The following is a 12,867-nucleotide window of genomic DNA, read 5'->3' as shown; positions in this document are numbered from 1 at the left end:
AGAAAATAGTGTTTCTTGTCGACTCATTTCCCATGGACAGCAGCACTGGTCATGTTATTTGCTTTTCTTAAAACCTTTCAGAAATTTTGGAGCTTTGTAAAATGTCAGATATTTTGAAATATTCTGTTTCATTTATAAGGCTGGTATTCAAACCAAAGGTAATGAAGCTGATACAGTTCTAATACTTGAAACGCTACTTGCTTTGTAAAGCTGTACATAGAATCCAATAATGAATCCTGGGACACAGGACAGTTTATCACTATAAAGTAATTATTCGTTGACTGCTGAGCCAGCTGTGTTGAATTTACATCTTGGAGCGTAAAGATGCCAAGGCATCTTTAAATCTCAGCCTTTAGTTTAGATTAGACATGTTAAATGATAGTATGTTTTTTATTTTTTATGCTGTGCTACAGTTAACTAATTCTAAAAAAAAATCTTTTTGAGGTAGTGCAGACTAAATAAATTAGAAAGAGGATTCATAAGAAGGAAGTGTTTTTGCAGACCAACCCATTTATCCTTTAAAATGCTCTCAGAGATGCTAAATGGTCTACCCCCAGAGATATTGATGTCTTTGAACCCTGAGACTGTATTCTGTCCATGTTAAAACAGAAACAAGACTTATATTAATGTTAAATAAAGCTGAATGGATTAGTAAATACTGTATGAAAAGGAAAGCCCCTCTGTTTGTAAGTGTTTTTATATATGCAAATACCTATATGGAACCTGTGGGTAAGTGTCAGTGCATAATTTCCTCTGGGCTCACATCACATGAAGTCACATCTCCCCAGATCACTCTAGGGTACAGGAGAAGGACTTAGCAAGCCAGCTGCAGCACAAAGAATAAAGAAGTATAGGTCTCCTGAGACCTAGTCCGTTGCTTTAGACAAAAGTCATGGTGCATCAACCTGCTTTTATGGCCTGCCTCACGGAATTACAGCCGGTGACTTCATTCCATGGGCAACTGTTACTCTGCAGCATTGCAAACCCCTCTGCTGTTAGTGGGGCCTTCGTGTGCAGGCAGCTTTCTTAGATGGTTCCCTCTGGGCTTCCATGGCTCCGTGCAGGAGCAGTGCACTCAGCACTGCTGGTGGGAGGCTGCATGTGGCAGATGTGTGGCAAACAACTCTGTAAATATGGAGGATTGGTGTTCTGCTGTAACTCAGTGGGGCTTGCCATGAGAATAAAAAATTAGAAAAGGCAATAGCTCCTAACTGAAAAAAGTTCCCAACATGCATTTGAAAGACAAAGGAGAAAACTCAGATCTTTGAAGATCTGACATCTAATGTCCTAAGGAAGTTGCATGTCTTGTTTTGCCATTGCTTGGCGCTAAGGAAGCAAAACAGCTGGTAAATGTGGCTTTGGACCTGCAGAATGCGGGAAGAAAGGGGAGAAGATCACCAAAAGACTGAATGGGATTTAGAGACAAAGGAGCAGATCTGAGAAAAGGTTTTCATCTCAAAGTGTTAAAATCTGTAAATGCCCAGCTTTCTAATCCCCAACTTTTGTAGCCCAATCCAGACACTTCTTCAGTGCAGTTGGGGACCTCAGGTTCAGCTCCAAACTTGCCTGAGTGCTGAGTAAGTAACTACCTAGTATGAACACAACTAATTATCCAGTATGGAAATCCTGGAGTGAGGTAATTTAATCCTCCTCACACCTCATAAAGCCTTGTAGGAGCCTATCTATTGAAATAAAGATCCAAGTTTAATGATCCAGAACCTTGTTGGCAAGGTCAGTATTTGTGACATTTGATTTCTAATTATTATCCCAAAGAACTGAGCAGGGCCTGCCCTTTCTTTTTAAAATCCATCTGGAAAAACAGAATGCAAGAAGAGCAATAACAACACTGCTAAGACAATACATGCAAGAAAAAAGAGGGCACTGGAGGTGTCGGGCAGGTGATTTCCCTCCAAGGACAAGCCAGGAAAGGGGATAGGGAGTTGTGGCATGCTAAGACAAAATTTTTCTTTGCAGTTTTAGACAGAATGCATTTTTTTCCCAGTGAAATAAAAGCAGAAAGCATTGGCACTTCACTCCACCCTTTTTAAATCAGGTATTTCTGATCTATATGCACGGAAGAAAAAACACTTTTCAATGAATTTGCTTTACAATGTTTATGAAAGCATATGGGATTACTTTTCAGATAAATAAGTTCCTTATTTTCAGCATGTATCTATAAAGGGGAAAACAGAGCAAACTTCTAATTGTTGCAACACACTTTATTTTGTCAGGCAAATAATATTTTAGATAGTCAATTAAATAGCACTATGTTATACTACATTTTGTTCTTCTTACACACTATATAATGCATATTCACTGTAATTACAGTTTCATCATGCTAAGAACTTATACACATACCTACACTTTTAAAAACAGCGTTTTCTTAATAAAACACACATATCTACAATAACAACAATTGCAAAAGAACACATCGTTAAGCCAAGGTTTCAGCAAACTTTACAAACTACACAAAACAAAAATAGCAAAAAAATAGCAGAGAACGTATCTTTACATTTGGTGAAGTTGTGTCTAGAAGTCATTTTGCTTTTGCATTTTTTAAGGAATAGAATTATATACATTATTTAGTAATCCTTAAAATAGGAAGTATTAAATAGCACAAACAATATTACAGTCCTAAGTTTTGGTGATACCTACAATAGAGGAGCTATTTTAAACAAATAAAAATTGCTGTCTGTCTATTCTGTACATTTAGGGCCAAACACTTAGCTGGTACAAACCATAGTACCTGTATGGACAATGTGGAAGTTGCATGAGTTTATACCAGCTGAGAACCTGGCTCCTGGTTACTCTATACACAGAGGAAGTCTGTGAAAGCATGGAAGCTTGGACCGGTTACACGTTGACAGAAGCTTATTTATATATATATATATATATATATATATATGTATATATTTATATATATATATGCTGAAGTTTTCATGCAGCAGGAAAAATGTTAGTTTAAGTGTAATCCCTTAAACAGTCATACCATAATAATGGTATATGAAGCAGCTTTAAAAATATTATTTTATAATCATATGAAACTCTGAGCTATGCTGATTGTTTTAACGGAATCCCCTATTGCCAATATTCTGTTAGAAAACAGTGTAACTATAATTTCTGAGGCCTAATGGGGGCCTGTTAAAATATCTCTGTACCTAACCACTTAGAGAGTAAATTGTACCCTTAAGTACTTATTAACCACTGTATTTCATCTGGAAAGAATTATGATCCTCACAATAGACATTAATATCACACTCAGTCTGCAGTAAATCTGCTGGGGAAATGAGGAAGAGCATGGTAGCATACAGAGCATATGCACTAGTGTCATTCTAGGAGGTAGTTCCATTTCGTGGCACTCAAATTTTTGGTTTGCAACTTAAGCACTTCAGAAGTCACTCATCCTCAGGAAAAGAAAAAAAAAAAGTAATTTGCTGCACTAAAAGTTAGCTGGGAAAAAAACCTCTCATTTTCATTTACCTCTCTCTCTCTCTCTCTTTTTTTTTTTTTTTTTTTTTTCTCCTCAGAATCTGCTTTGCCAGCTTTTGGAGTCAGATCCAAGATCACTGTAGCCAAAGTTTCCCTATGTTTTCCATAAGGAAGGACCTTAGATAGCAGGGGCTGTGTGTTGCATAAATATGCATTTAGGCCTTGATAAAGAAGAGCACTTAAATATGTGATAATATGTAAGCAAATAAGCATTGCTATCCCCTTCGAAGCAAGTAGTGAGCACATGCAGTCAAGTCCCAAGAGCTCCCACCAGAGTCAAAGGGACTTAGAGACAAGGTTTAAGTGGTTTGCTCAGGGCACTTTTCCCGGCTATTCTGTATCAGGTGGTGATGAATTGACATATCCAACTCTGGTATCAGTTAAATACTAGTGTTAACTCCATTGCCTAGATCCTAATGTACACTGGCGTAGCTCCAGAGATGTCCTTCTAACTCCTGTAGATTTATTCCCAGTGTATTCCAACAGAAGCAGAATCAAAATAATGCCCAAAGAGTTTCAACAAATGTTTATAAAAATGCTTAAAACTGTACTTCTAAATAGAGAATCCTCTGTTACTGGAACTAACAACTCTTTTAAAAATATTTTTTCTTATCTTCTCTGGGTTCAGAAGTTATTTTCCTCCTTTTGCTTAGAAATTTACATTTTCTTCAGCTGAACATAATTAATTAGCTTATATTGTTGTATAGCAACATAAAATATCAGGGAATAAAACATCATATTTATAAGGTCATATAAATTAAATCCTTGTTATATATCTCCTGTGAACAGACCCACTGGATTCCAGAATCCTCTCACATAGTGAAATGACCAAGATTTGTTGCTACTTTTTGGCATTAGTGCTGATCACAAAAGGTGATAGCTTTTCCCAAGACGGTTTGATAGATGCACACTTACCCAGTCTTCAACTAAACACACTTCATTAAAACTTCACACACAAAAACATTTTTGTTTAAATATGCCTTTCAAAACGTTTTATTTTTGAGGTTTTGACCAGAACTATTTTTTTTTCAGTTTTTATCTTCCCCTCTTTTTTTTTTTTTCTTTTCCTACTCTTCTTGTCAGTAGAAAGCTGACAAAAAGGAGTAAATTATGACAAGAACACTGAAAAGAAAAAGGGCAAAAAGACGGTGCTCATCACTTGTTTCCACATTGTGGACCATCTCCAATTTAATCATGGAGTTAACACATTAAAGTTAACCTGCGAGTTTAGTTTCTGAGTAAACTGTACAGTATGCCTACATTCTGCATCTGAAGCAATTGGAGTGCAACTCTGAAAAATAACTAAAATACTTAAGTCACTTAGGTGCTTTTCAAAATTGTACCTACAATGAACATTCTCATGTTAGCTTTGTGCCACTTTTAAAGCTATGTAGTGTTACAGGACATCCTATATTAATAGAAATCAATATGAGCAGACATATTTTAAGTTACATTCCAGAACTTATTAATTTATTACAACTCATACTATGCACAATAATCAGTGTTTCCTCTGATAAAGTATAAAAACAATTATTCATTTCTGTTCTCCTACTTGTTCCTTCATTTGACCTCTGAATGAAACATTTCTACTATACTTTACTCGCTTCCTATCTGCACACATTCACATGATTTGAACAATGAGTGAAAGCTGTAAACCCAATATTGAACCGTAAACAAGTAGAAACTCATGTTCTTAAATGCAGTGCAAGGAAATCTTAGTACCATCCCACTCTGAGCATGCATCTTAACTCAGATTCTTACACCACCAGTCTGTTTGGTACAGTTACAGAGTCATAAAATAATACATTGTCTTTTTAAAGATTTCTGTTGAACTGTAATTAAATATTGATATGTCAAACGTGAATCTGGTTTAAGATGAATACTCAGTTTTGCTTCTATGACAGGGCTCAGCCTAGTGCCAGTAAGCATCTAGGAAATAAAATGCTCCAATATTTTTCTTAAGTTACACTGCGTTTTATTGTGAGGAGAATCTTTTCTGAGGCTTGTTGGATTTTCATTTAAATTTTTATCAAGTTTGCTCAAATTTGTTCTCAATAGACAAATATTTACCCCCCTACAGTGAGGACAAAGACATCTATTGCTACATAATAAAATTAAGATCCAGGTAACTGATTCCTTCTATTTCTACTTTTCCTGCTGTTAATAAGGGCCTTTAATTTGCTGTAGTCCCCCCTCATCTTCTGGGATTCTTCCCTTTGCTGACCTTGCTGTCTACTGTCTTTGCAATACTGATTAATCATCTGCATCTCTGAATGACTGAAAGCTCCTACAAAATCCTTTGGGTGGAACTGCAGCGCTCGTACTGAACTGGCCCAGGTCCAAGGGGACCACTTGTCCGTCATGAAGGCCACCATCTCTGGATCCAGCACTTTGAAATTGATCTTGGCTAGCGTTTGCTTGAAGCTGTTCTCTGTTGCAATGCAATGGTAAAGTCCTCGATCAGTATCTTGGACAGAGCGAATCAGGAGTCCTTGCTCAGTAGCTATGATCCTTTCATTAAGCTTGACCTAAAGGGCAAAAAGGCATAAGAAAAATTTTAGAGGATGTTATGGAACAATGCAGTATCAGATTTCCCGGTAAGTCTATTTTCAAGTGCCTCCTTCTTAAAGGGTTTCTTCCTTCTTAAAGATATTCTATTTTGCTTTAGCATATGTCTCCCAGTGATCAATGTTATTACTAATGTTAGGAGGTAGTTTACCTCAATTTAAGTGTCTGGAAGGAAATTTTTTTTCAGTATTTTTGTTCATTATGTTACAGTAGATTTGACTGGGATGAAGACAAAGGTACAAATGTGGAGACTAGATGAAAGAAGAATTTTCATCGTGTTAAAATAATGGAGCTAAAAAAAATTATCTTTTATTTGCTAGGGTTACAACCCTGAGAACTTCTCTTCCAGCATCAGAAGTTGCAGCTGTTACTTGGTGGAAGAAAGGTGCAGGATAAGGCTGAGGATGGATCTGTCTAAACAAACAAGCTCATATATAAACTAATGAAGTACAGGCTAGATAAACGGGCAGTGAGGTGAACTGAGAAATGACTGAACTGCTGTGCTCAAAGCAGCAGTACAAATTCCGGCTAGTCAGCAGTAGCGTCCCCCAAAGGTGGATAAGGCAGCCAATACAGGTAACATCTTCATTAATGACCTGCATGATGAGATCAAGTGTACCCTCAGCAAGGCTGCAGATGATACAACTGGGAGGAGTCATTGATGCACTGGATGGCTGTGCCACCATACAGAGTGACCTCAGTGAGCTGGAGAAATGGACTGACAGGAACCTCATGAAGTTCAGCAAAACAACTGTAAAGTCCTGCACCTGGAGTGGAACAACCCAATGCACCAGTACAGGCTAGGGTCCAGCCATATGGAGAGCAGCTTTGCAGAGAAGGACCTGGGGGTCCTGGTGGACAACAAGTAGACTAGTCAGCAATGTGCCCTTGTGACCAAGAATGCCAGTGGTCTCCTGGGCTGCATTAGGAAGAGTGTTGCCAGCAGGTCGAGGGAGGTGATCCTTCCTCTCTACTCAGCCTCGGTAAGGCCATATCTGGAGCGCTGGGTCCAGTGCTTGGCTCTTCAAAATAAGAGATACATAGGCCTACTGGAGGAAGTCCAGCAAAGGGCCACAAAGATGATTAAGGGAGTGGAGCATCTCTTATATGAAGAGAGGCTGAGAGAGTTGGGTCTGTTCAGCCTGGAAAATATAAGATCCTCCTCAAGGAGGATCTGATCAGTATTTATAAATATTTAATGGGAAGGTATCAAGAAGGAAGATACTCTTTTCAGAGGTGACCAATGACAGGACAAGAGGCAATGTGCACAAACTGAAACACAGGGAATTCTATCTGAGCCTAAGAAAACACTTCTTCACCGTGAGGATGGCTGAACACTGGAGCAAGTTATCCAGAGAGGCTGTGAAGTCTCCACCTTTGCAGATATTCAAACCCAGTCAGGTTTTGACGTGGTCCTGGGTAACCTGCTCCAGATGACCCTGCTTGAGGAGGGCTATTAGAGTGGATGGTCTCCAGAGGTCCCTTCCAACTCCAAGCATTCTGTAATTCTGTAAATGTTTTGAGTGTGAAGTTCCAAAGAACTCTATGCATATTGTCGAGTCTACAGCTTGGTATAAAAGTGTTCATAGAAATAGTATTACTTGGGATTAGTTCATTAGAATCCTACAAAAATTCTCTACTATCCTGTTTCTTTTCTTGCTTCAGACTATGGACAATCCCAGGAGATGGTCGCATCACTCAAAAGAAGCAAGATACCATATCTTATTTAGTTATCAACTGATTATAAATCATGGTGCATGTCCCTTTGCATATCAGCTGTGAAGTAAAAAGTGCTAATTTAATCCATTATGTGACAATATCAGTGCTGGTATTTCTATGAATTTTTCTTTTTTGACACTGGACTGTGCTTATATGCAATTTTCTTCAGAATTCATTTAAAAGCTTTTCTGTTCATGTGAATATTTTGAGTCAGATTTTGGGGTAAGATTTTTAGAATTCAGAGAGATTCAGTTTAGCTTGAAATACAGTGAAGCCTTTAATTATTTGTCTGTTGCTACATTAATTCTAATATAATTACTGAACATAAGAAAAGTAAAAAGGGAAGTGTTTGGCTGAAGCAAGGAGTTAAAGAATTGCACCTGCATTGCCAGGGCAGGGCTTGAGTCTTAACAGAGTACAGCAGAGAAACAGCAAAGAAAGACTCTGTGGAAGGCTTGTAAGTCCTCTCTGACATTGGAAATCAGCCTGATATGAGAGTACTGTTTTTCAGTATTTCTAATCTATCAACAGACACCATATTACTTAATTTTTCTTTACAAAGGAAGTTCCTTTTTATTCATACAGTAACTGTCCTGGATTTGAAATGGATTTTCTCCCCTTTCATATTACTCAAGGAAGGCACATTCCCCATAAACAATCATACTGTATATTACAGTGCTGAAACTTGAGAGCCTTAGAGAGTGCAGTAATGGAAAATGTGATTGCACCATAGTGGGGAAATGCTTTTGTCAATACGTGTTCTCAGCTTGAACTACTTTCTTACTACGGAAACCTTTCACATTTCTCCCACTTTTGCCTTTTATCTCTTCAACTGCACCAAGGGGCTACTGGCTGCAGACTTCTTCCTGAACTTCATACAGCTTATTGCTTTTATGCCTACTTCCTCCGTTCAGTAAGATGTCCTAAGTGCTGCAGACTTTGGTTTTGCTATTAGTAAGATGTGAAAGAAAAAATCATTAATTAGTTCCCTGGCTTTAGGGGCAGGCTGGAATTTTCTAATAGGTGCTTTGCTCTGTCAGAAATCAGTGGGACTGAGGAACCAGTCGCCAGCCTGAAAACCCTGCCCTTATTCACGTGGGAAAAGCCCTGGTCACTGCCTCGTGTCCATGCAGACTCTCCAGTCTGCTTCACTGTAGCCAGATTGCCTGAAAAAAGATAAAAGCTATCTCACCTTGGCCAGATGAACGGATCAGATGATCACTTAAAGTCCCTTCCTACCGTTCCGATTACTCACCTCTTTCCTTCTGTCGTTGTCTTTCTGTAGTAACCATTTAATAGAAGCCTGAGGAGATTTGGGTGTACATTCAAGAAAGGTGGTGTTGTTTTTTACTCCATACTGGATGATTTCAGCAGCATTTCTGTATGCTGGAAAGAAGATGATGACAGGTCAGGTTACTGTAAATAATAGTTTGAGATAGAAAGCAAGTAACTACATATTTGCACTATTAGCAAATATATAATTTTCAGGTCAACTGAAATATGTATGATCCTGATGCTTGCCAACAATCAGTAATTTAGGGCACAGAGTTTTAAAGGAAAAGGAATGAAATGTGAAGAAGCATAGCCAGCTCCAAGTACCATCTTTTTTCGGTCAGGCATGGTCTGCTCTGAGAAAGCTGAACATCTGCAGGCTGGTGGATAAATGCAGAGAAATGTAAATTCTAGACACTTGACTGACTTGTGTCCTGCTCAGAAAGCTCTGCTGAGAGAATAACGGAGTTCAGGTATATTCTCTGAAATGTGCTCATTCTCATGAGACTGGGTAACGTATCTGGAACTGTTCAAAGCAGAATGAGGTATTTATTAACACTTCACAGTTTACGGGCTGGGGCAATACAGCTGGTGTGACTCGGAATACAGCATGCCCTAGAGAAGGCTCCGTCTATCTCAGCTGTCTTGCAGTATCCTAAGGAGGCAAAAGAGGGCAGACTCTACTCCCACTCATCCATTTCTGTTACTAACAAAGCAAGAAAAGGACTTTGATCTAAATCTGAGATGCAATGAGTAAGCAGACAGGCCAGCAAGAGAGACCAAGACAGATTTATTGGCCTCCAGCAACACAAAGGCAAATGCTGAGTGTATGTCATCGCTTTTTTTTTAATTAATTTTTACCCCTTTATAGTATCAATAGATGAACAATCTGCAGTTGCAGATAGGAAATATTAAATGTTCATTGCTTTGCCCAAATAATAATATTTATCATCAAAACAACCCAATTCCAGATTTAAAAGTTTACATCATATACGATATACAAATTCTATTTCTTGATTCAAGAGCAATCAATGGATACAACATAATATGAGAAACAGAATCACCTAGAAATCTAAGATGTATAAAACGATCTGATTTTAGACAGTCATAAGACTAATTTTCCTCATACTGTACTTTATCTTCCATTCTCTTTACCTTATTTCATCAACTGATATGTGAAATTGGAATCTATGCCACTAAAAGAAGATTTTGTTTGGCTTTTGTGCTGTAATGTCCTTAGCACATTTATGAAGCTGTACCGAAATTAGCTGTAATTTTCAGAAAAGAGTGCAGAGAGATGTTGCATTCAAAGATCATAAATTAGCAAAAATGTTATCAGTGGACTGGCGGATGTAGCTGTATGTAACATACTCAGACCATAATAAATTTTTGTTTTTATATACATTGTGACTAGGTGTATCATAGAAAAGCACTTTTATATTTTTAATTGATTGATAGATATCTATCCTCCTTGCCCACTCCATACTATTGCTACTCTATAAGTGCTAAGAAAAAGAGTGAGAGAGTGCAAATGCATTTTCCTAATAGCCCTAAGAACTAACAAAAGCTTTACGGAGTTAAGGACTTCACAGAACATTTGAAAAGCTGTCATACAAAACCCTTAGATCTTGATCTATTTAAAAATAGGAATACACTAAAAATGCTCAATTTATATGAGTGAAGAGATCTAAGGCATGCAATATATCATACTTAAAGCCTTAGTTTCAAAATGATGATTCTTTATGAACTTGGATGATTTCTTGCTACATCTGACTTTCACCCTTTTTGTCTTCTGTATAGATTTCATTTTTCTCCCAGTATAATTTTGCTATAAATGAATTTATATTTATTGAATTATATCTTGAATATTACTGTTTCTTTTTATTATTTATTCTACTGCAGGGGAGGGGAGACACAAAAAACCAAAACCAACCCCTGCCACCTACCTACGGTATATCCCACTGCTGTCCTGACCTCACCAAAACATCCTTAAGAACTGCTAAAACATCAACCTATAAATAAATCTACCTTAAGAAAAAAACAAGAACTCTGTCTCACAGAAACTGGCCAGGTTGGCACCCCTCAGCCAGAAAGCAGACAGTTGACATTCTCACATTTTCCAGGCTGAAACAGGAGACACCCACCCTTAGCACAGACAATAAGCTGTGGTCAGAGCACATGCCTGCAAGGTAGGAAACTCAGGTCAAGTTACTGCATGATTCAGAGCCTCAGCTTTAATGTGGATGTCTCAGAGCTCAGGTGCATACCCTAATCATAGGCTCATCTTTCATAATCACCTGCTGAGGCTTCAACTTTAGCTAAGTGATCTGAGTCATGGGGAAAGACTGGGTATCTCTCCAGATTAGCAGCTGGAGCAGGATTAGTCACATTCTGACTGATGGAGCTATGGCCTGCTGACTTCTGTGGCTTATTTTGTCCCAGGAGATTCTTCCAGGACCCAGGAAACCATTCAGATGGAATTGTTTTAAGTGATGTTTTCATAGATAACTCTTAGAGCATTTCTCTTTTATTTAATTAAAAATACAAAAAAAAAAAAAAAAAAAAAATTACCAGGAGGTCTAATATTTAGTTTCCAGATGGCATAAGTTAGAATGCACTTTGAAATGCAGGCTGAAAACTAGAGGTGGAATGAGCCTGATTCTCTAATGTGTGCCCTTCATTTGATGGGATAGGTTGTCACAGCCTTGCTCAGACATACTGGGGTTAAAAAGGATTATATTCCCTTGCTGTATGTATCTACTCTAACTAGAACTTTGGCCGTATTTGACTGATGTCAATATGTCAGCCTGGAGTAGATGGGGAAAGTGGTGGTTCAGAGGGGCAGGGCATTGGCTCCTCTGTCCACCCTCAGTATGACAAGACTGACTAAACAGTTGTACAACCAGAAATAAGGGACTTTGATAGAAGATTTGGAGGAATTTATTTTCCTATGTGACTGTAGAAATGGAAGAATCATAACTCAAAAGGCAAGGTGTATCTTTTACTAGCCATTTGCTGAAAGATATATTCCAAAATATAAACTCTTCTCAAATGTTCAGAATAATCTTGAGGTCTAAGACTTAAATTCATTAAGAGGCATTAATAAAGACAGAAAGGATTTAAGAGTATAAAAGCCCTTGATTTCACTTTATCTGTTTCTAGTCAACATTGCTAACTTCTCATTTTTTCTATGCTATACCATGGTTTAGCATTTTATTGTATGTATGCAGGTTTCATGTAAATGCAAGGAAAGGTGTTAAAACAAAACAGAACAAAACTCAGACTTGGAAGATAATTATGCTTTACCAGTAAACCACATAGATAATGTGAGTGATGATGAGTCATATAAAGGAAAGCCGTGTGCTCTTTATATAGCACGAGGATTTCTAAATTACAGTACCTTTCAGGTTGAAACCTCGACACTGAGTCAGAGGGTTTCCATGTCTCACGTCTTGCCTGCGACTCCTCCTGAAATATTGTACAAACACAGAATGTTATTTCAAGATAGTTACACTGCAAATAAACACTTTTTTTTTAACTAAGATCCAATATTAGTGGAAGTTTTCATAACCTAAGGTGAGTGTGCTTTACTACTGGCAGGCATATTGTGAAGATACTGGTTTGGAGCGTAACTAGTTTGCAGAAGTTAGTAAAACTTTTGTTCTTTGGTAGGTAAAGAAATTTTGCAATAGAGATATAGAGATGGAAGGAGTACAGCTGATACAGAAAACAGACAGAGGTTCACTGTTGCAACACCAGTAACACTCAGAGCCAGAACCCCGAACTGGAGATCTTTATAATGGCAAGCACCAAAGAAGG

The 12,867-nt window shown here is 37.9% G+C and overlaps 1 protein-coding gene across 2 annotated transcripts in view; it reads right to left on the bottom strand.

Moving 5' to 3' along the window:
• Positions 1-2,198: 2,198 nt before the first annotated feature.
• The window catches only part of SEMA3C (semaphorin 3C), a 130,829-nt gene continuing 120,160 nt past the window's right edge, over positions 2,199-12,867 (bottom strand). For both annotated transcript variants that reach the window (XM_062581334.1, XM_062581342.1), the window contains exons 16-18: positions 12,449-12,516; positions 9,032-9,162; positions 2,199-6,017 (exon numbers count right to left, since the gene is read on the bottom strand). In XM_062581334.1, the coding sequence (XP_062437318.1) occupies positions 5,604-6,017; positions 9,032-9,162; positions 12,449-12,516 (613 nt within the window). In that variant the 3' untranslated portion in view covers positions 2,199-5,603. The remainder of the gene's footprint in view (positions 6,018-9,031; positions 9,163-12,448; positions 12,517-12,867) is intronic.

Source organism: Rhea pennata, chromosome 1 (genome assembly GCF_028389875.1).
Source record: "Rhea pennata isolate bPtePen1 chromosome 1, bPtePen1.pri, whole genome shotgun sequence".
Lineage (NCBI taxonomy): Eukaryota > Metazoa > Chordata > Aves > Rheiformes > Rheidae > Rhea > Rhea pennata.
The sequence above is the reverse complement of the archived record's forward strand: the minus strand, read 5'-3'. Positions and strand labels throughout refer to the sequence as shown.